General features: G+C 39.3%; 1 protein-coding gene across 2 annotated transcripts in view; it reads right to left on the bottom strand.

The window, feature by feature from the left end:
- Positions 1-25,345, bottom strand: part of LOC126249002 (LMBR1 domain-containing protein 2 homolog) — a 122,149-nt gene extending 96,804 nt beyond the window's left edge. For both annotated transcript variants that reach the window (XM_049950586.1, XM_049950585.1), the window contains exons 1-2: positions 25,022-25,345; positions 15,755-15,906 (exon numbers count right to left, since the gene is read on the bottom strand). In XM_049950586.1, the coding sequence (XP_049806543.1) occupies positions 15,755-15,906; positions 25,022-25,195 (326 nt within the window). In that variant the 5' untranslated portion in view covers positions 25,196-25,345. The remainder of the gene's footprint in view (positions 1-15,754; positions 15,907-25,021) is intronic.
- Between the last annotated feature and the right edge of the window lie 244 nt (positions 25,346-25,589).

Consider the following 25,589-nt stretch of genomic DNA (forward strand, 5'->3'; position numbering starts at 1 on the left):
ACAAGACAGTGAAGTTTCCATAACATCACAGGTCTTGTGCAGTGGTTGTGATTTTTGGATGAATAAGTAAATAATGAATTGGAATCAAATGGGGCAGTGATGTAGAAAACAATCTTCATTGGCCCCTATTCTCTAGCATGTTCACACAATGGAACAAACAAGATTACAGTCCACACTTCTGTTAAACTAATATATGTGTCCCAGAATCTCTTAGAAAATGCAGAGGTGAATAAAAATATTCTGAAAACAGCTGGATGCAAACCTACAAACTGTGACACCATAAGTATGCGGCTACATCCACTACACTACCATAACCTTCTGAACTAATGTTCCTCATATAATATGATCCCCTAAAAGCCAATATGTTGGTAACTGATGATTATAACAAACAGTACTGAGAACAACATGTTTCTGATAAACCTTCAATGCACCACTGCCTTGAAACGGCGTATTTTCATAACACACAAGGAAAATCTGAAAACAATGAAATGCAATAATTCTTTACCTGTCAATACGACTTTTCCAGTCATTTTGTCACATTAAATCATACCAATACTAGTGTATTTTCAAGAGATCTTTGTTGTGTTTGCGCTTTGAGACAGCATTTATTCATAAGGTGTTAGTTATAAAATAAACTCCACCAAATATAGGCTTCAACTGGTTAGGAGAAAAACCAATATGGTGTCTCCCAAATTCTGCTTGTGACCTTACCAGCCTCAAAACCATAAACTGATAATCTAGTGTCAAACCTAAAGTGAAAATCACTGAGATTATTCAATGGGAATGACAAGAAAATATCAAGTGAATTTAGCAGGATACTTCTGTTCCGTCCAGGAAGAAACTTGATGGCCACAGAGTTGCCAAACATACTCTGCCTAGTTGCCAAATATCTGTATACTACTAGTAGGAAGAACTTGTTTCACAAGCTGATGTATTCCTTGAGTGGGCTTGAGAGTGACTTCCAGCTTGCATCTCAAACAAACAACCACTGAGGGATGTACTACCAAAAGTATATGTCACCGAGTTTCATTCTTTTCCTGTAACAAGGTTTAGGGATTAGAGCTTAGCCACAAATAATTCTCTGTTGTGCCGATTGAAAAGTAAACACTGTAAATCAATAATTGTCACAACTATTTTTGGCTTTCTGTCTTAAGTATATTGAAAACTGAAATACTCCTCCACCAGACATGATTCACATTTTTGGAGTGTCACCAGTAGTTACACTGTAAACATTACGAGCAGACAAAATGTCTTTTGACCATTATAGACATAGAAAATATTTTCTTAAGAACATTGTCATTAGCACTATCCCCAAAAGACAATAATTCAGCAAGATCACAAAACATGGACATCTGGAGAGAGACTTCATAAGCTACGAACAACAAAGTTCTAAATCAAGAACATCTACTGTGCAAGAAAACCATTAAAAAAAGGTGAAGAGAAAATGAAACCAGTGGATGTGTCTTACAACTTTCTGCTAACATGAAAGGAGAATCAGCTATCAGAATGTGTAACAAGGAACACAAAATGCTGACAGTAATGTCTAGAGTAAGTCACCCTTAACTGAAACTGTCATTCAGATTATAAATACTGAAACAACAACAAGTATCATCTACTCATAATAATTACAGTATAACTGCTGTTGATGCCATGAGAATAACAGCAAAAAGCATCTACATTTAAGAGCTTTTCAACCTGCAGTATCCTTATGACAGGGAGAACCATAAATAACAATAGGTTCACCAGCCTTAGCTTGAGGCCCATTTTCTATGTAGCACCTCACAGTCAGCACATAGTATTATTAATTTAATCCCTGATGGTGTCATATGAATGACACATCTACGCTACCTCAGTCTCAATATGAGAAATGTCAAAGTATAATGTGACGGTACAGCTGGGCAGACAGTTCTACAATTTTCAGAGACTATCCCTGCTCTCATGATTCCGATGTCAAACTATCACTACTTTCTTTTCGCAGTAGTCTACATCTACATCTACATTTATACTCCGCAAGCCACCCAACGGTGTGTGCCGGAGTGCACTTTACGTGCCACTGTCATTACCTCGCTTTTCTGTTCCAGTCACGTATGGTTCGCAGGAAGAACGACTGCCGGAAAGCCTCTGTGCGTGCTCGAATCTCTCTAATTTTACACTCGTGATCTCCTCGGGAGGTATAAGAAGGGGGAAGCAATATATTCAATACCTCATCCAGAAACGCACGCTCTCGAAACCTGGACAGCAAGCTACACCGCGATGCAGAGCGCCTCTCTTGCAGAGTCTGCCACTTGAGTTTGCTAAACATCTCTGTAACGCTATCACGCTTACCAAATAACCCTGTGACGAAATCCGCCGCTCTTCTTTGGATCTTCTCTATCTCCTCCGTCAACCCGATCTGGTACAGATCACACACTGATGAGCAATACTCAAGTATAGGTCGAATGAGTGTTTTGTAAGCCACCTCCTTTGTTGATGGACTACATTTTCTAAGGACTCTCCCAATGAATCTCAACCTGGTACCCGCCTTACCAACAATTAATTTTATATGATCATTCCACTTCAAATCATTCCTCACGCATACTCCCAGATATTTTACAGAAGTAACTGCTACCAGTGTTTGTTCCGCTATCATATAATCCTACAATAAAGGATCCTTCTTTCTATGTATTCGCAATACACTACATTTGTCTATGTTAAGGGTCAGTTGCCACTCCCTGCACCAAGTGCCTATCCACTGCAGATCTTCCTGCATTTTGCTACAATTTTCTAATGCTGGCAACTTCTCTGTATACTACAGCATCATCCGCGAAAAGCCGCATGGAACTTCCTATACTATCTACTAGGTCATTTATATATATTGTGAAAAGCAATGGTCCCATAACACTCCCCTGTGGCACGCCAGAGATTACTTTAACGTCTGTAGACATCTCTCCATTGAGAACAACATGCTGTGTTCTGTTTGCTAAAAACTCTTCAATCCAGCCACACAGCTGGTCTGATATTCCATAGGCTCTTACTTTGTTTATCAGGCGACAGTGCGGAACTGTATCAAACGCCTTCCGGAAGTCAAGGAAAATAGCATCTACCTGGGAGCCTGTATCTAATATTTTCTGGGTCTCATGAACAAACAAAGCGAGTTGGGTCTCACACGATCGCTGTTTCCGGAATCCATGTTGATCCCTACAGAGTAGATTCTGGGTTTACAGAAACGACATAATACGTGAGCAAAAAACATTTTCTAAAATTCTACAACAGATTGACGTCAGAGATATAGGTCTATAGTTTTGCGCATCTGCTTGAAGACTGGGACTGTGCTCTTTTCCAATGATTTGGAACCTTCCGTTCCTCTAGAGACTTGCGGTACACGGCTGTTAGAAAAGGGGGGGGGGGGGCAAGTTCTGTCGCGTACTCTGTGTAGAATCGAATTGGTATCCCATCAGGTCCAGTGGACTTTCCTCTGTTGAGTGGTTCCAGTTGATTTTCTATTCCTTGGACACTTATTTCGGTGTCAGCCATTTTTTCGTTTGTGCTAGGATTTAGAGAAGGAACTGCAGTGCGGTCTTCCTCTGTGAAACAGCTTTGGAAAAAGGTGTTTAGTATTTCAGCTTTATGCATGTCATCCTCTGTTTCAATGCCATCATCATCCTGGAGTGTCTGGATATGCTGTTTCGAGCCACTTACTGATTTAACGTAAGACCAGAACTTCCTAGGATTTTCTGTCAAGTCGGTACATAGAATTTTACTTTCAAATTCACTAAACACTTCACGCATAGCCCTCCTTATGCTAACTTTGACATCGTTTAGCTTCTGTTTGTCTGAGAGGTTTTGGCTGTGTTTAAACTTGCAGTGAAGCTCTCTTTGCTTTCGCAGTAGTTTCCTAACTTTGTTGTTGAACCACGGTGGGTTTTTCCCATCCCTCACAGTTTTACTCGGCACATACCTGTCTAAAACGCATTTTACGATTGCCTTGAACTTTTTCCATAAACACTCAACATTGTCAGTGCCGAACAGAAATTTTTGTTTTGATCTGTTAGGTAGTCTGAAATCTGCCTTCTATTACTCTTGCTAAACAGATAAACCTTCCTCCCTTTTTTTATAATCCTATTTACTTTCATATTCAGGGATGGTTCAAATGGCTCTGAGCACTATGGGACTCAACTGCTGTGGTCATAAGTCCCCTAGAACTTAGAACTACTTAAACCTAACTAACCTAAGGACAGCACACAACACCCAGCCATCACGAGGCAGAGAAAATCCCTGACCCCGCCGGGAATCGAACCCGGGAACCCAGGCGTGGGAAGCGAGAACGCTACCGCACGACCACGAGATGCGGGCATTCAAGGATGCTGCAATGGTCTTATTATCACTGATTCCCTGTTCTGCGCTTACAGAGTCAAAAAGTTCGGGTCTGTTTGTTATCAGTAGGTCCAAGATGTTATCTCCACGAGTCGGTTCTCTGTTTAATTGCTCGAGGTAATTTTCGGATATTGCACCCGGTATAATGTCACTCGATGCTCTGTCCCTACCACCCGTCCTAAACATCTGAGTGTCCCAGTCTATATCTGGTAAATTGAACATGCTGAGAAAATTTATGTGAAATGTATTCCAGATTTTCTCTCAGTTGTTCTGCCACTAATGCTGCTGCTGAGTCAGGAGGTCGGTAAAAGGAGCCAATTATTAACCTAGCTCAGTTGTTGAGTGTAACCTCCACCCATAATAATTCACAGGAACTATCCAATTCTACTTCACTACAGGCTAAACTACTACTAACAGCGACAAACACGCCACCACCGGTTGCATGCAATCTATCCTTTCTAAACACCGTCTGTGCCTTTGTAAAAATTTCGGCAGAATTTATCTCTGGCTTCAGCCAGCTTTCCGTACCTATAACAATTTCAGCTTTGGTGTTTTCTCTCAGCACTTGAAGTTCCGGTACTTTACCAATGCAGCTTTGACAGTTTACAATTACAACCGATTGCTGCTACGTCCCTGCATGTCCTGACTTTGCCCCGCACCCTTTGAGGCTGTTGCCCTTTCTGTACTTGCCCGAGGCCATCTAACCTAAAAAACCGCCCAGTCCGTGCCACACAACCTCAGCTGTTAGCCAGATTATAACCCAGACTTCATTTCTGCCTGTGAAAGAACTGATGAGTGTGTGAACAGAATCAACACCCCTGCACCCCACACACAACACAGATTCATTATATGGCAGTTAATCTTTCTACTAATGAGTTAATTTCTTTCACAGCAGATGGTCACATCATTGCAAAGGTGATAAACAAGTGTTATAGCCTACCACACACTCAGTCACACCCACTGCCTCCCCCTTCCCCCACACCATCTGAGTACACCTCTGGACGCAGATTAATATCTACTTTATCAGCTTCATGTTGTCAGCTTTTCTGCTGTGGCTCCAGTGTGGCAATCATCCTATTTTTCTGTTCTTCTAGCTCCATCATTCAAAAACTAGTGAAAATAAGCAACAAAAGTGTCTATCAAATAATAATACAGTAACAATTCGTGAAGTGTGGCAAACTTCATTAGTCATCTGACCAATAAGAAATATCAAGTTGAAATTTATGTCAAATACTAAGACCTACCCTCCCATGAACCATGGACCTTGCCGTTGGTGGGGAGGCTTGCGTGCCTCAGTGATACACATAGCCGTACCGTAGGTACAACCACAACGGAGGGATATCTGTTGAGAGGCCAGACAAACGTGTGGTTCCTGAAGAGGGGCAGCAGCCTTTTCAGTAGTTGCAAGGGCAACAGTCTGGATAATTGACTGATCTGGCCTTGTAACAATAACCAAAACGGCCTTGCTGTGCTGGTACTGCGAACGGCTGAAAGCAAGGGGAAACTAAGGCCGTAATTTTTCACGAGGGCATGCAGCTTTACTGTATGATTAAATGATGGCGTCCTCTTGGGTAAAATAATCCGGAGGTAAAATAGTCCCCCATTCGGATCTCCGGGCAGGGACTACTCAAGAGGATGTCGTTATCAGGAGAAAGAAAACTGGTGTTCTACGGATCGGAGCGTGGAATGTCAGGTCCCTTAATCGGGCAGGTAGGTTAGAAAATTTGAAAAGGGAAATGGATAGGTTAAAGTTAGATATAGTGGGAATTAGTGAAGTTCGGTGGCAGGAGGAACAAGACTTCTGGTCAGGTGACTACAGGGTTATAAACACAAAGTCAAATAGGGGTAATGCAGGAGTAGGTTTAATAATGAATAGGAAAATAGGAACACGGGTAAGCTACTACAAACAGCTTAGTGAACGCATTATTGTGGCCAAGATAGATACGAAGCCCACACCTACTACAGTAGTACAAGTTTATATGCCAACTAGCTCTGCAGATGACGAAGAAATTGAAGAAATGTATGATGAAATAAAAGAAATTATTCAGATAGTGAAGGGAGACGAAAATTTAATAGTCATGGGTGACTGGAATTCGAGTGTAGGAAAAGGGAGAGAAGGAAACATAGTAGGTGAATATGGATTGGGGCTAAGAAATGAAAGAGGAAGCCGCCTGGTAGAATTTTGCACAGAGCACAACTTAATCATAGCTAACACTTGGTTTAAGAATCATGATAGAAGGTTGTATACATGGAAGAACCCTGGAGATACTAAAAGGTATCAGATAGATTATATAATGGTAAGACAGAGATTTAGGAACCAGGTTTTAAATTGTAAGACATTCCCAGGGGCAGATGTGAACTCTGACCACAATCTATTGGTTATGACCTGTAGATTAAAACTGAAGAAACTGCAAAAAGGCGGGAATTTAAGGAGATGGGACCTGGATAAACTAAAAGAACCAGAGGTTGTACAGAGTTTCAGTGAGAGCATAAGGGAACAATTGACAGGAATGGGGAAAGAAATACAGTAGAAGAAGAATGGGTAGCTTTGAGGGATGAAGTAGTGAAGGCAGCAGAGGATCAAGTAGGTAAAAAGACGAGGGCTAGTAGAAATCCTTGGGTAACAGAAGAAACATTGAATTTAATTGATGAAAGGAGAAAATATAAAAATGCAGTAAATGAAGCAGGCAAAAAGGAATACAAACGTCTCAAAAATGAGATCGACAGGAAGTGCAAAATGGCTAAGCAGGGATGGCTAGAGGACAAATGTAAGGATGTAGAGGCTTATCTCACTAGGGGTAAGATAGATCCTGCCTACAGGAAAATTAGAGAGACCTTTGGAGATAAGAGAACCACTTGTATGAACATCAAGAGCTCAAATGGAAACTCAGTTATAAGCAAAGAAGGGAAAGCAGAAAGGTGGAAGGAGTATACAGAGGGTCTATACAAGGGCGATGTACTTGAGGACAATATTATGGAAATGGAAGAGGATGTAGATGAAGATGAAATGGGAGATACGATACTGCGTGAAGAGTTTGACAGAGCACTGAAAGACCTCAGTCGAAACAAGGCCCCCGGAGTAGACAACATTCCATTGGAACTACTGACGGCCTTGGGACAGCCAGTCCTGACAAAACTCTACCATCTGGTGAGCAAGATGTATGAAACAGGCGAAATACCCTCAGACTTCAAGAAGAATATAATAATTCCAATCCCAAAGAAAGCAGGTGTTGACAGATGTGAGAATTACCGAACAATCAGTTTAATAAGCCACAGCTGCAAAATACTAACACGAATTCTTTACAGATGAATGGAAAAACTAGTAGAAGCCGACCTCGGGGAAGATCAGTTTGGATTCCGTAGAAATACTGGAACACGTGAGGCAATACTGACCTTACGACTTATCTTAGAAGAAATATTAAGCAAAGGCAAACCTACGTTTCTAGCATTTGTAGATTTAGAGAAAGCTTTTGACAATGTCGACTGGAATACTCTCTTTCAAATTCTAAAGGTGGCAGGGGTAAAATACAGGGAGCGAAAGGCTATTTACAATTTGTACAGAAAGCAGATGGCAGTTATAAGAGTCGAGGGACATGAAAGGGAAGCAGTGGTTGGGAAGGGAGTAAGACAGGGTTGTAGCCTCTCCCCGATGTTATTCAATCTGTATATTGAGCAAGCAGTAAAGGAAACAAAAGAAAAATTCGGAATAGGTATTAAAATCCATGGAGAAGAAATAAAAACCTTGAGGTTCGCCGATGACATTGTAATTCTCTCAGAGACAGCAAAGGACTTGGAAGAGCAGTTGAACGGAATGGATGGTGTCTTGAAGGGAGGATATAAGATGAACATCAACAAAAGCAAAACAAGGATAATGGAATGTAGCCGAATTAAGTCGGGTGATGTTGAGGAAATGAGACACTTAAAGTAGTAAAGGAGTTTTGCTATTTGGGGAGCAAAATAACTGATGATGGTAGAAGTAGAGAGGATATAAAATGTAGACTGGCAATGGCAAGGAAAGCGTTTCTGAAGAAGAGAAATTTGTTAACATCGAATATAGATTTAAGTGTCAGGAAGTCATTTCTGAAAGTATTTGTATGGAGTGTAGCCATGTATGGAAGTGAAACATGGACGGTAAATAGTTTGGACAAGAAGAGAATAGAAGCTTTCGAAATGTGGTGCTACAGAAGAATGCTGAAGATTAGATGGGTAGATCACATAACTAATGAGGAGGTACTGAATAGGATTGGGGAGAAGAGGAGTTTGTGGCACAACTTGACCAGAAGAAGGGATCGGTTGGTAGGACATGTTCTGAGGCATCAAGGGATCACCAATTTAGTATTGGAGGGCAGCGTGGAGGGTAAAAATCGTAGGGGGAGACCAAGAGATGAATACACTAAGCAGATTCAGAAGGATGTAGGTTGCAGTAGGTACTGGGAGATGAAAAAGCTTGCACAGGATAGAGTAGCATGGAGAGCTGCATCAGACCAGTCTCAGGACTGAAGACCACAACAACAACTAAGACCTATGGTCCCTGGGCAGTGCAAAAACGTAAGCTTGTAAGTCAATGCACTCAAAAGATACTGCCATTTATGTCACACACTTGGTACTCACAAACTTGCTCATCAACACTTATAGATGAACTACCTATAAGGGACAGTCAAATGAAAGCAAGAGAGATGGAAAAATGTACATAAACTGTTTATTATTCCAAAAGTAATAACCATAACTATTAATATATTTACCGTACTGTGACAAGATGGTCAATGCCTTCATGGAAAAATGTTTGTGGTTGCCTACAGAACCATGATTGTACCCAGGCACGCACCTCTTCATCAGAAGCAAATCAATGGTCACAAATGTCTTTCTTCAGGGTTCCAAAAATATGGAAACCGCGAGGGGAGAGATGAGGAGTGTATGAAACTGTGTAAGGGCAAACTAGCAAAACTCCTGTGGCGAAGTGTAAAACCTTGGCAACATGCACACGGACATAGGTACAATCATGTTTCTATAGACAACTGCAAACATTTTTCCATGAGGCATTGACTGTCTTGTCTCTCAGTGGGATACATGCATTAACAGTTATGATGATTACTTTTGAAGTATTAAACAGTTTACTTACTTTTTTCCATCCATCTCTTTTTCATTTGTGTGCCCCTTATACAGGGTGTATGTTTTAACTTGGAACAACTGAAAATATCAAAAAATATGTATCACAGGGAAAAAATGTTTCAGATGGAAAGTTAATATTTTCGATTGGGACATCTGTCTGCACTAAAAATGGCCACCCCCTGAACCCTCCGATGGGGGGAGCTGACTTCTTATTCTCAAATGCAAACATTATTTTTTATGGCATATTCAGACTATGCCAAAAAAATACCTAGGGTTTGCCAAAAACTATTCTTTTCCATTGTTGTAGGTAGTACTGTAATCGAAAAAAATTAAAGTTTTTTTGTTTTCCAGTTAAGAACTGACTCATTCGATTCTACACTGCATCTTCATTAAAAGTATGAACTTTTTGTTTTAAACAGTTGATATTATTGTTAAAAAATACATTTAGAATTGCCAAGTAAAACTTTTATGTCCAGTCATTTAAAAGACTAGAAAACAAGCTACTTTTAATAGTTTTCCGTTGCCTTCGGGGTTGGTTTTGGTGAGACTGCACACCATCAGGATACTTGATTTCAGTGAGTCCCTTTGAATTTCACCATCAGTGAGACTGATTTCAGTGTGTTCTGTCCAACCATTGTAACACTCATGCCAGTTACAGCATCATCTACAACGAACGAAAAAAATTATTTCAGATAAACCCCAGGCATTTTTGGCATAGAATCCAAATCTGCTATAAAAAGGAGGTGGTTCCAGTTCGAAAACAAAAACCTGAACCACATGAGGGGTGGGGGGAGGGGGTCTTGTTATGGGGTAGAAAGTTTAGCACAGACATGTCTACTTTGAAAATATTAACTTTTCATCTTGAACATTTTTATCCTACAATGCATATTTTTCGAGATTTTGGTTGTTCCACATTAAAACAAACACCCTGTGTAGAGACAATTAAAATCTACACAGCACTGCAGTACAAACTCTAGGCTTTCTTAAGGTTCCAGTACTACATTTTGCTGTGGTCATTTTCATTTGCAGCACAGGGAGGAGAGGAGGAGGAGGAGGAGGAGGAGGAGGAGGGGGAAAAACATCAGTGAGGCATCGATAACGTGAACATTCTCTCATTGCTGGCAGACATTGGGAACAGACATTTCTCAAAAAGTAAAAGATGAGAAAAACTGTAATTTACTCATAAAATAACCTTCTTGCAGTTGAAAAATAAAAATTTCTAATTCATTGTCACTTATTATACAAGAACCATTGAGAACATTACATCCAAATTACAAGTAAATACCTAGGAAATTAGCAGAATAATTCAGCATAGATCCTGAGAGTCCATCAACTATCACTGAGTTGCCAAACATTTTCCTGATTGCACATTCTAACTGATGATCTACATACTACCTATGTAATGACACATGTAACTGCAAATAAAATTTCCATGACATCTTAATGATGGAGTAATGTTAGAAAATGAAGTTAAATTTGGCCTGTGTACCTGTAATATGTATTTATACACAGTTTGGTCAAAAGCATACTTTCAGAGCATAGCTGCAATTTTTAATGAAATAAGCAATTACTGTGAATAATACTACTCAACATAGCGTGGTTCACTCTATCTTGCCTGTTACTGTATGATTTCTGCACATGTAATTATTCTTTATGCACCTCATTTCATAAACTATACTTTTACATACTACACAACAGGTTACAAATTGATCACTTCACAGTTAAATCATGCACTGTTGTTTGTAAAATACACCGTAAGGTCAATATGAAAACATCTTTTCTATTTGGCATCAGTTTGAATAATCTGACTTAATGAACATAATCCTCAAGTCATTAGGTGCTAATTATACAACTCTGACAACAGAGTTTACTGTGTTAATTACATTAATTCTGCAAATAACTGCATAGCAAATATTGCTGTCTCAACAAAAACAATCAATTTTTGAAAATCTAATGTAATTGGAGAGAGAGGAAAAATCTATTCCCCAAGCAGAGCAGCAGCAGCAGCACATGTGCAAAGGTATTTACATTTGCAAGCTTTCTGAGCCAGTGGCTCCTTCATCTGACAGAAGAGGGCATTCACCCGTCTTTCTTCCCATTCAACCCTTCTGCCAGGAGGAGGAGCTAAAGCTCACTAATCCTGCAAACTTAAATAGCTTTATACGTGTTTTCTCCTGCTGCTACTCGGTAAGTAGATTTTTTTATCTTTTCAATTGCATTATATTTTCAGATATTACTGTCTGCTATGCTGCCGAAATAACAGTCACTACATAGGTTCTATTTGTTACAGTTAGCTAAATAATCTGCTTGCTGCATTACTACTGTTCTGAAATACACTGACCATTAGCTGTTTGAATAAACAGGTGCTGCAATCTGATTCACATTTATCTGACTTTGATTGCCACCACACAAAACAATGACTAAGAAAGTTTGTCAAATTATTCCTATATCATAATTTATTAGTTCATAGGCACTTTTTGTTGCTATTTTCGTTATTTTTAGAATGGGGGAGCTGGAAGGATGGAAACATTGGATGTTTGCCACACAGAATATCTGACAACACAAACCTGGATAACTAGATATAAATCTGCACCCAGTGTCTTAATTCATGAAACGTACACAACGTGAGCAGCGGAAAAGGGGGAGGGGTGGAGGGTGAGAGGCAGTGGATGTGAATGATTGTATGGTTGACTATAACACATTTATTGCCTTCAAAATAAAGTGACAGTCTGCTGCAAAAGGAATTAAGTTGCTGGCAGAAAGATGCAAGCACAGGGCACTTTGCTGGGATTAATTGGCATATAATGAGTCTGTGTTGTGAGTGGGGTGCAGGGGTGTTGATGCTGTTCAGAAACTCATCAGTACTTTCACAGGCAGAAATTAAGTCATGGCTACAATGTGGCTAACAATAACTATTGCAGAACCATCTGCCCAGCTGTACGGGACTTTCAGACATGCCTGAAAGGACACCACTCATTCATATAATTAATTCGCCTAGACTGGCAATGGATCCACCTTCTTCAGTGTGGATGCACAAATATGTCTGACCTCCTGTGGGAATCTCAGAGTAGCAAGCATGGAGGACATGGACAGAGACTGCAGATAGGTGGCACTCAGTGGGAAATGAATCGGTCATGAGGCATGCTGAGATAGTACATGCAGATGTGATAACACAGTGACTAACACGGCTGCCTAGTACGCAAGAGATCCCGGGTTCGAATCCCTATATTGTACAATTTTCACTTGTCGCCACTGATTTTGTGTAATGTCCCTAAGCACCTGACATCAGTAATTCCATCCCACCCCATCCATCCCCCCCCCCCCCCACCACCACCACTTTAAATTTACATATAATTTTATTTTAAGGCTTGACACTGCATTACCAATTCATGGTTTTCAGTCCTGTGAGGTTGTTCCATACAGAAAACATTACTAATCTCATATTTATCAGTATGATTTATCTGTCCTAGCCAACTATGGGCAAAAGGGAGAGACACATGTTGCATCTCTTTGTTAGCTCTGAGGTTACAGGATTACACTGTAAAGTGATTGCTGCATTAACTCTCAGTTCCAGACTCAATGGAGGTCTGTCTTCTATCTATTCTGTGACAGAGCTACAAGCACTCGGATCAAAAATCAATAAGAAAATCTTAAGTAAACTTCTCCATCATAAAGCACATCTCTATCTCCAGCACCTCATAGTGTAAAAGTGAAAAATTTATGATACTCACACCTAATAATGCCTTTATCTGATTCTGGTGACAATTTTTGGTTTTTGTGAATACAAAATTTTATACATAAATTGTGCCACTGAATAATTTAGTAAATGGCTTCTTACGCATCTACTCCAACTGCCAAATGTCCATGCTACTTGAGTATGGAACACAACAGCTCACTAACACAAACCATTTCGAAGTTCAAAGTGTATAATATCTTACTAATTAGTGCCTTTTAGGTACGCTTGTGTTACAGATAAATCATTTTTTACTAAAAAACACTTCCCTTGTAATGCTAGTGTGGTAAATTCTCTTCCATTTGTATTAGTATAATGCATATTTTAACAGTGTTTTTCTGTTCGTTTACTGAATGTAACAGCAAAGGTAAGAGAAAAATTAACCCTACACTTTCATCAGATTCAAGTATACAAAATCAAATACATAACTGCAAGACAAATGCTAGAACTTAAATTAAGAAAATGACACTTGGTAATTACACTCATACTAACCTATGCGTATTGTGTCACTGCACAGTGTTAATTCAGTTTATCAAAGTTATTTCACAAAGAAATGGAACTACAGTAAGAAAAAAAATTATGCTTACCAATGTGAGGGCAGAAATGTGCCCAATTTGCATTGCAGCACACCACAATCACTCGGTCTAATGGAGGCTGGCATCAGGCAGCCAGTGGCCACTGTAGGGCTAGGAAACAGTTGACCATAAACAGTTCTGATCTTGATGCAGCCATGAGCTCTTTCGCGGATATGTTTTGCTATTACTGATTGGTGAGAAAGTGAAGCAAATTACCTTTAAGATTCCATCACACTGATAGTTTTAGCAGACAGAGAGAAGAAATGTGCCTGAACTTCCAGCACTTAAAGCACCACATAGGGGGAAGGACATATGGTTTAACGTCACAGTGGTAAACCATCACCTTGACCTTCTCAGGCAATGAATCACCCTCAAAAGCCAAGATGAAGGCACCAGTAGCAACCATGTTGTCTTTGGATCCCCTGTAAATGCACCGGTTGAAATGAACACCCCGTCATTCTAAATTGGAACGGAGCTCTTCGTCAGACTGCAAGAGGAGATCACAATGGAAAATGATCCTCTGGACCATGTTGAGGCTTTTATGGGGAGTGACGGAAACAGAAATATCACCGAGCTTGTCACAGGCAAGTAACACTCAGGATTGGGCTGGAGATACTGCCTGAATCAAGACTACGCTGTTTCACATCTTGGACAGCGCTGTCACTTCTCCAAACTTATCCTCAAGGTGTTCAATGAAAAACTGAGGCTTCGTAGATAGAAAGGACTCCCCATCAGTTCCGCTACAGACTAAAATCCAAGGCGAATATGGCTCTCTCCGTTCTGTAGCCCTACGTTCCTCCCATGGTGTAGTGAGGGAAGAAAACAATTACACTCATACCTGTCATAATTGTATTCAATCTTGTCCTTCTTAGAGACTGCTTGTGCCATACGGTCACCAACAAGAGATGAGTTAGTCCGCTTCATTGCGGGTCATCCGCACTGATGCCACCCACTTCAATCAGAGGCTCTCCCCACAGGCGCCAACCAGCCACAGCAAAGGCTAACTGGCATGATGGCTGTTGCCAGGAGTCCTGGTGCCATCTACTCCCCGGCATACGTGGGAACTTACAGCTCAGGCATCAGCAGTGCGATCCCTGTGTTGTCAAGGGGGTTACCACCAAATGGGTACATGACAGCTCCACCACAACGGACTAGCTACCGTGCTGGATATTGGATGCAGAGAAATCCAATATTTTCATGGAGGCAAAAGAGGACAGGAGACAATGGAGAAAGATGACATACTCCGGAAAGTGCCCTTGCCCAAATAGTTGAATCACAGGTGGAGATGCAAAGCAATGACAAGAGATTCAGGAGATCGAATCTAAGGGCACTATGGATAACTCATGCACCACATAAGGCGTCCTTCCCCATATGGCGCACACTTCTGTAAAATTTTGAAAGTGGCAAGTCAAACCATAGAATGGGACCTGAACTCGTAGGGCCGAAAAGTGAGACACTCCTTTCAGTCACCTCTTATGACTGGCAGGAATACCTCGGGCCTATTCTAACCCCAAGACCCACAGGGATTGGGGGGGGGGGGGGGGGGCAGGGGGATGCTTGCTAGCGGCCATCAGTTCAAACCCGACCACCAGTAGTTATTTGTTATTTAGTATTTATCATTCCTGGAAGGTTTTCAAAGTTTCTTATGTTTGTAAAAAATGGCATATTCAATGCTTGTATAAATAGCAGCAATCTCCATCCAAGAGACCAGTTCTGTTCAGGCTGTATGTTGGTATGTGTAATAAATGTGCTTTCAGGGCTAGGTGGTGTACTTCATTGAAAACCATGCTTTTGGATTTGGACTTGATTCTGATTACAATGTGACAATAACTACTACACATCCCCACTTTTATGTTAGTGTATGTCATTTTATACAAGAAGTTCATTGCTATCCAAGTCACTGCAGTTACCCACAACCTATCCACAATCATGGGTTTGCATATTTGAATGCGAATTGTCAGTTCTACCACAGGAAGGCACTTACCATGTTAGGCACTGTGATGTCCAATAGACAATATGCCAGAGGTGTAAATACAGATCGTTTCCAACATAGCTCCATGGTTCACGGCAGACTGTAGAAGTAGTATTTTCAGACTCTGTGACATTATTCTTTTTCAAGCATTGTCTGTACACAGTCTGAAATAAAAACAAAAACATCAACCCCTCCAGGAAACATCAGCATTTTATGATTACAATGTGGTATTTCTCAAAAATTTCGTGTGTGTGTGTGTGTGTGTGTGTGTGTGTGTGTGTGTGTGTGTGTGTGTGTGTGTGTGTGTGTGTGTGCGCGATGAAATGGACTAAACCTCGAAACCAGTTAAAAATGTGTTATTTTATAACCATCACTTTTTTTATTCATGTTTTGATGCCCAGCAATGTATTTAACAACCTCTTGACAGGTGCTCTTCATCAAGATTCATTCATATGATGCACAGAGCAGCTGCAATATAGATTTAACATTCAGCTCAAAACAACCTGACATGTTGTGGACTAAATAGAGAAACTACAAATCAGAGTGGACGTACTCATAATTGAGCTCAAATTTTTACAGACTAACAGAATTTTTGCTATTGGATAGCCTTGCTCTGCTCAACATCTACGAAATTATTCATGTACAGACTGTAAATAATGATCCAGTGAAGTAGTAGCTGTGGTTAGATTTTTGATTGTCACCCATAGCTCATATTCCTAGGCATTTTAAATACTGCCCAATAGTGGTTTTTGTGGACAGCAAGTGCTACGTTACCTGTAAGCCAATATTTGCCCACAAAATTTTCACAATAAGTTTCACAGCAGTCGAGTCATTTTCAAGGGCAGGTTGCATGCTGATAAGACAACATCCTGATTTAAGTTTTTAACAAGTTTCCTAAATCACTTCAGGCAAATGCCACAACCCGTTCCCTCCCCCATCACTGAGAAAGTTAGTCAGTGTTATATCTTTACTGTGCTCAGTATCAACATGCTATCAAATTTTCACATTTTCTGTCTATCACAAGCCTGTGGTAGCTGATTATTCCCGAAAAAGTCACATAATTATCCCAGGATATGATCATTACATGCAGTTCTCTTACTGTCTCAAAGTCCAGATTCAGGGAAAGTGTAAAACTATAAATCCCTTAATACTGTATGATATATTACAGTACCTATATTTTGCTTGAATGGTTCTTGGGCATTTCATCAGATGGTACCGTCTAAACTGCACAATATTTCTAAGAGGCAGCTATTTGTCATCTTCACGTGTAACATTGAAGGGTTCTTACGCAATCCATCAGATGGTACTGTCAAAACTGCATAATATTTCCACTAGGTATCTGCCAGTCATCTTCAGTTATTAAAACAGAAAAGCCTCAAACAGCACAGCATTTATATTTTGTTTAGTACAGAATGCTCCTATGCCAGTTCCTAGTCATCTACTGTTCTTATTGGGATGTTGCAGAAAATGGAAATGTTAAACTCTCATTTCCACCTCACAATAACACATATTATTCTACATATTGTATAACTACAGGTTTAGTTTGCAGTAAAATTTTGGGCTGACTGGTGATGACAACTCCAGGAAAATTATTACACTGAAACAAATTTAGACAATGTCTCTGAAGCACTTTGTGATGTCCAGTTACAACATTTCCAAGTTTTTGATGGGACCTGGACATACCATGATGAGGCATTAAAGTCACATATATAAGAACACATTACAAGCTAAGCTGATGCATTTCAGAGCTGAAATATTGGCATACCTATCAATGTCATCTTCCATTCTGGTGTGTCACTGACTCTGCACTGTTTTAGTCAATGGAAGTTCTTAAGTTTGTGGGCATCAAGGGCTACATTACCTGTAAGCCAATATTTTACCCAGAAAATTTTCACAATAAGTTTCACAGCAGTCAAGTCATTTTCAAGTGCAGGTTGTACGCTGATAAGACGACATCCTGATTTAAGTTTTTAACAAGTTTCCTAAATCACTAGCGGGCAGTGTATTTCAATAAATTTAGACAGTATTGTGTATATTTTTGTTTAAATGATGTTGCTTTTATGCATCCAACACAGAAATGAGTGCATGAAGTTATTAAGTGGCACCGGTTGCAAGAAATTAGCAGAAGAAAAAAAGGTGTAGTGTAGAACAAACTGAAATTCAATAGATATTTGGTTAATGAAATGGGAGAAAATATGGAATCTTCGCCATCTGAAACTTTAAAGATGACAGGCAGTTCCAATTATGCTGACCCAAGTACAGAGATAATAGCACTTAGTTCACATGATACTGACAAACAGCACATGTATAATTGCTGATATTTGTTTTAGGGGCATAAGGCCGTGGTCCAATGCATAATTCTGTGCCTATTGTTTCATCTTTTGATGCTGGAGACATCAGAGACTTTAAGAAACTCAGAAAGCAGTTACAGACTCAATGCCTTCAGCATCGGAAGACAAAATGTTGGGGTGATAATTAGCCTTGGACTATGACCTTATGTTTACAAAACAAATATGAGCAACTACACAAATACGGACCATGACAGCCTGCAGCATATGTAAAGTTTCGTAATTAACATATGAAACTTAGTATTGGTCTTTTCCAATTGAATTTACAGTAAGTGAGCACTGACTCACTTCCAAAAGTAATGAAAACAAAATGTGAAACATGCCAACTAGAGAAATCTAGAATAAAATTAAAAAAATAGTTTTGAGAAATTTGAATCATTACAAATATCTATATGACAGGAATCAGTGGAAGGACAACATGGTATGAAATGATTATTTTGATGATAAAGGCAATGAAAACCTCATAATTCGGTTCTGCTAAATTTTACAGAAGAAGCAAAGACTGTTTCTTAAAAAAACATGTAAAGTGATATAGTTAAAGTTGTTACATGTGCAACTATATAGTAGAAGCCTAGTTATTGACATATTAGAGAAATTAGTGCACTTTCAAATGGCTCTGAGCACTATGGGACTCAACTTCTGAGGTCATTAGTCCCCTAGAACTTAGAACTAGTTAAACCTAACTAACCTAAGGACATCACAAACAGCCATGCCCGAGGCAGGATTCGAACCTGCGACCGTCGCGGTCTTGCGGTTCCAGACTGCAGCGCCTTTAACCGCACTTTCAAATCTCTCTTTGATAAAGGAGTTACTAATTACTTCCAGGATTTTCACACACAATGGAGTTAAAAGGCTTACATTACCTACCACTGATTTTATTAATTCTCCATGTGATGCATCACTTTTATGGTCAATTTTTAAGTTACTAGGAAGTAACCAGTATCTCATAACACATGAGAAGCACAGTCATGACAGATTAATCTAACAGGAAAGTCTTAGTGCACACTGTATTAAAAAGGTGGAAAAACTAAACTAGATACAACTCACAAATTCCTGGACAGAAACTTGTGATATTTTTCATGTGATTTTGCACTAGCTTATTTATTTCACCATTGAACAGCTGCACACAGACCTCGTCATTAAAGATACAGCATATACCCAGTTGGCCAAGGGCTTTTAGGGAAAAAAGATTGTGTTGAACTAACCACTGACAACAAGGTCTACATCTAAAACTATATCTATATCCACACTCTGCAAGTCATTATACAGTGCATGATGGAAGGTACATTGTACCACTACTAGTCATTTTCCTTTGTTTTCCACTTGCAAACAGAGCAAGGTAAAAACAACTGTCTATATGCCTCCATACAAGCTCTAATTTCTCTTATGTTTGTGGTCCTTACACAAAATGTACATTGGCTGCAGTGGGGTAATTCTGCAGTCAGTTTCAAATGCCAGTTCTCTAAATTTTCCAAATCATTCCTTGAAAAGAGCATCACCTTCTCTCCAGGGATTCCCATGTGAATTTACAAAACATCTCCATAATATCTGTGTGTTGATTGCACTGAAGAATGGAATACAATTTGTTGGCTTTGAACAATGTTGTCACATCCAAGCCAAAGATAGCATTTTTTTAATGAAGTGTAAATATAGATGAATGAATTTAGCCTCAAACTGAGGATTTTGTGTTTGTTTTGGGTTTTATAGGTCATCACTTGAATTGATAGTGAGTGTTTGCAGTCTGATAAGTTCTCATTTGAAATTTTGTTCTGTGTTTTGCATAATTTTAAGATATATTTTATTCATTATTAGGTATGGATTTATCTGTACATATGAATAAGGATGACTTGTCTGCTGCTTTGGGTGTCGACAAGTATGTACAATTAAGTTTCTATTGTTGTCTGGTTTATTTTCCCAAGTTTGATTGGTGCCATGAGTGTGGGCAAAATATGAAAACAATGTGTGTGTCATAGCAGCATACTGTTGGTTCATATCTTTGTGGGTGTAGCTGTGACAAATTATGGCCCCCAATTGGAAGAGGAACATGGTTCGGAAAGTCTAAGCTGGTCCTGAAAGACATTATGATGATCATATACGGTTGGACTATGTATTACACTGCGTGATTGTTGTTCATGAGTGTCATGTTAGTGAGTGTACTGTAATAGAATGCAATTTGTTATGAAGTCTGTAGGAAGTATTTGAAGTGTAGTAAGTCGTTTGGTGGGAGGTTTCATCCTACAAATTAACAAGCTAGCTTTTGGAAAAACCAGGTATAATTGGGGGAAAGGGGGGGGGGGGGAGAGGGGGAGAAAGTGTTGGGTAATTTATTTGAGGAACATATTGCTGAGGTCTCTGTTGATCCATCATGGACATGGGACATCAGCTGGTTACATAATTGCCAATATCAATGAAGTTCTCCAACAGCTCTGTAACTGAGGTGTTCATTTATTATATTTTGAAGGCTACCAGTTTTGGCATTCCACTATGCCATCTTCAGGCCCCATATGCATCTCTCCAAATAAACCATAGTAGTGTTATATAGCGCCATAAATCCCTGGACGTTGTGAATTCAATTGTTTCACCAGTGCTTCATTCAAAGACTTGAGAGCAACTCTAAGTAGAGTTGTTATCAAGTCTTTGAATGGAGCACTGGTCAAACAAGTGAACTCACGACATCCAGGGATTTCTGGCACTATATGACATTGATGTTTATTTGGAGATATGCATATGTGGCCTGAAGATGGCATTGTGGAATGCTGAAACTGGTAGCCTTCAAAATAAAATAAATGAGCACCTCAGTACACAGCTGGTGGAGAATTTCATTGATACTGACAATATTGCTGAGGGGTTGACCATACTATCTGAAGAGTTTTCATCATACATGGATTTGGGGAGGTGGGGGTTTCATCATTTGGTAGTGAATCACATGATTAAATTTAAGAATTACCGTACTGGGACGTTTCCCTACACCATAGAGGGGTATTGGAGGGGGTGGGGGAACATCAAATCTGTTGTGGGGAGGGGGAACAACTGTTTTCAACATTACAGCAGCATTTGGATGAATATTCTTGAGAGGTGCAGAGTAACCAGATATATACTGTCCATTTAATTGTTTTCTTAATGCTGGTGCTGACATGTATACATCTGAAGTTGTTAGCTAAATTATTGCTAGGTCGGGGACATGAGAGGCTCCATGGTAATTAGGGATGGGGGAGTGATTTTGTTACTGTCAGTGGTTCGTGACTTCCCAACACAGTATTATGACATAACTCTGCATCTTTAGCAGGTTTTCCTGCAACATCTGATGAAGATGCTGAGTTATGATGTAGAAATATTATATTGGGAAGACGCAGACCACTGGGCAGTGCACCCAATTCCACAAGATGACACTGATTCAGCAGGAAAGTCTAAGAAATTACTTTAAGTTTTTATGATGTTTTTTGTGATATTGGTGTTACACAGTTTTATGTTATTATTGGATTTGTTAGTATTCATTTTTATGCTATAGGTATGTAGTTGAATGTCATGTACTGTAGGCACGTATGTTTATTCCTTCATACTCTGGCTCTAATAATTTTGGTTTCCTTTTATTTGTTCATGGTATGTAGTTCAACCAGTGGTAGATATATTGTTAATTTTGTTCAGTGTGGCACTTTTATCATCATTTCACCCATGTAGGTCAACTGAAGAACAAGATACCAATATTTGGTTTGCTGGTTTTTCAGCCATGAGTAATTCTGGTGTCAACTGAAGAACAGGATACTAATAATCTACAGAAGAGTTGATAACTGGGTGGTAGTCTTTCTGATGTAAAAGGCTGAACAGTGTTTACATAACAGCTGGCATGTGATGTGTTGTTTCACAGGTGGCTCTCCCTTTGATACTATTTATTTTGCCAGTTACAGGGCTGGTATAGGTGGTGATAGGGGGGTGCATATGACAAGTCTTGCAGCGGGTACGGTCACAGGCGTAAAAGCCTTAGAGTAAGGAGAAGGATGCAGAAGGAGCGTAGTGTCTGACAAAGATATCGCAGAGATTGGGGGGGGGGGGGGGACAAAAAGCAATTCTATGGGTGGCAGGCAAAATCTCAGATTGAATGGATCTCATTTCAGGGCATAATTTTAGCATGTCATGGACTTGTCGTGGTAGCTGATTAATACAGTGAAGGCTAGAACAATACTGAGTGACACGTAGTGTGCTCTGAAGTTGTTTTTTGGAGGGATCAGCAGTACCAGGATTGAATGTGATGGCCCAGGAAATATGATTTCGAACTAGGCTGGTGGGGTAATTATGTCCAGTGAAAGCTAAAGTGACAATGGTGGTGTATTACTGTAAAGAGCCAGCATCAAAACAAATACATTTGTCTCAAATGCCAAGGCTGTATGGGAGGGAAAGTCTGAAATGCAAAGGATGGTAACTGCCAAAACTTAACTACTGTTGTTTGTTAGTAGGTTTAATGTGTACAGAAGTGTTTTGCTGGCCTTCACTGAGTATGAGATCAGCATCAAGGAAAGTGGCATGGGATTTGGAACAGGACCATGTGAAATTTAATTGGGAGAAAGTATTTAGAGATTCCAGAAATTTTAACAGGTCAGTCTTTCCTTCTCATCTCATCCGGTAAGTCTCCACTGACACGAGGTTGTGGATGACTTTTCTGAAGTGTATCCCTTTTCCCAAGCATCTCCAGTACTTTTCATTCCCCTGCAACTCTTCTCTGAAGGAGCCATTGGTTTTGAAAGCTTGTATAAGTTAAACCTTTGTGTGTGTTCTTCTCCTGCTGCCACTTGATGAGTAAATTTTTTTATCCATCAAATTACATTACATTGTCGAAAACTGATTATTTTCATTGTTATATTAGCCATCATAAAGTTCATTGTAAATAAACCATTACAGTTCAAATTGATCAATGATGTACATAATTATAACACCAGAAGGAAAAAATGACATTCATTACTCTCCATTCAGGTTGTCATTAGCATAACAAGTGGTGCACAATGCTGCAACAAAAAGTTTTGGTCATTTACTCAGTGACATAAAATGTCTGACTGGCAGCAAAATAAAATTTAAGAGCAAACTGAGAAAATTTCTCCTTGACAACTCCTCCTATTCCGTAGAAGAATTTCTGTTACCGTAATGTGTAGAAGGTGGTGGGTAGGAATTACTGACTCACACACCAAACTTACGGATGTTCAGTATCTAACCATAACTTATATACAAATTAATTTGTGATGTGAATGTAAAATGACTCACTCCACATCATTACAATCTATAATGCAAAATGATCCATGAAACATGTAACTAACTTCACATGGAAGCCATATTGTTATGATCACCTATTCAAAGTTTATTTACCAGGATCCCTTGATGGCAGTTACTTTACAACCACAGTATTGCCCTACACCAACAAATTTGAAACAGATTAGCTAGTTTAGATTACATAACATTCCTTTCTCCATATCACAAAGTTCAATTATTTGTGATTGTTTTTAATTTACTAACTAGTGTTTTTGGAATTAAGGACTAGTCATCCTGACCAGAGTTCTCTGTGGCTCTCAAAAATCATTTCAGGTGAATGCTGAGATGGTTCCAAAACACTGCACAGCAATCGTACTCCCATTCTGTGCCCATTACTGAATTATTATTATTGTTTCAAACAAATTTTTTGCAGTCTCATTGCTATTATAATCATTCAGTCAGTTCATTAATGTAATGAAACATTTCACATCTTGTGACATTGTTACAGAAGTGCTATAGAATTAAAAATAAATAACACTGAAAATAGGAAAGTCAACATGTCACTTCCTATGTCATCCCATTCCTATTTCATGACTTACATTTATTAACAAGTATATTAATATGTCTTGAAAGTAACCAGACACTAGTTGCACATATCTGATGGTTCCTCATTATTGTGTGATTTATGAAACATTGTGTGTGAATGAATGAAAACATGGGATAAATGAGTTAGTGTCATGCATTTACATTGTGTAGTAATCTCCATGGGTCTACTTAGCAGTGCGTCATACCCATGTGAGCCATTACTCTGCCCTTTGTACACTCCTCCAGCAGTTTATTTTCAAGCCAATAAACAAACATATATTCATACAGTCTCCTTTCCTCACCATTCCAGACTTACAATGCACTGACATGCCCAATACAGCCATTCTCCTTTGACAAGCGGTCATGTCACCATCAACACTACATGGAGGCAATGGTGACACACTGATCTGTAGCAAAGCTTAAGATTTAGGTTATAATGGTAGGTGCAAATTTGATTGTGATCTGCCAAAGCCAATGAATGTCTCAATATGGTATTCTGTAGCTATATTTAAGATTCTTGGTGAAAACACCCAATTTTCCCACTGCCATTTGATTCATGTTTTTAATAGGCCTATATTTAATTCTGTTAATAAAAAGAAAATCCCCACCTAAAACCCCTATGAGCCTGATACTTTGAGAATTTAAATATTAGTAAATATGATTGTATGAAATGATAGTGGCCATTCAGGTTGACATCACTGATCAAAACTGATAGATTGTATCGTATCCAACACATCAACTTAACCTTGCTATCAAATTATGCAAAAGGTATGGGTAATTCAAACATAAAAAGGTTAACAGCTAGTCTTTACTGAAAAACATTATCTTGAGTCTCACATGAACAGAACTGACAGTGTGCATTGAAAACAATAAAATGCAGACATGTTTCTTTTTTTCGAGGCAATACCATTTCAATTGGCATATTTTAGAAATAATTTCCCACAAAATGTTAACGGTACATGTATTCTCATAGGCTCTTAATACAGCACTTGCATTGCATGTATATATTTTACGAAACCCTTGATTAACTCTAGGTTACGTTATCTCATCTAACTTACAACGAATTTCCCTAAAAGAAAATTCTGTATTGGGTAATTACATAATTACTTACAGATGATACATCCAGTGGAAGAACGAAGATTATGAGGAACGAAAAGTACCACCCTGTTAGCACTGCGAACTTTACGATAACGTGATGTCGTCTCCAATTAATATATCTGTATATGATGCTAAAAGCTAGGAAAAAAGTCACAACGACATCAACAACTAATGGTCCAACAGTCATTTCTGCCAGGCACGTCCGCTACGTAAAATACCATCAAACGTCTTTCGCCGTTTTGGATTTCAAGTTTTTGGCTTCGTTATCTGATGCCTTATTCATACTTTCTAACTTCTGAGTAGTCAGGGATTTCAGAGGCATAAGTTTCGGCCTACAAAGAATATTCTGCGGCAAGTCTTCTTTATGTAATATTCCTCGTTGTGGCACAAAATCATTCGGCACGAAATTTTGACTATCTGACATTGCAACAAAAATCCTTCTTCACATCTGAAATCAAGACATCGGCAAAAGTGGTGCAATTACACCACAGATGCCAAACGGATATTTACTGCAACGTATACTTAAAAATGATACTAATTGAGGGCCCGTACAACTGCGAAAACAAACGACACATACATCA

The sequence above is a fragment of the Schistocerca nitens genome, chromosome 3, assembly GCF_023898315.1.
Source record: "Schistocerca nitens isolate TAMUIC-IGC-003100 chromosome 3, iqSchNite1.1, whole genome shotgun sequence".
NCBI classification, from domain to species: domain Eukaryota; kingdom Metazoa; phylum Arthropoda; class Insecta; order Orthoptera; family Acrididae; genus Schistocerca; species Schistocerca nitens.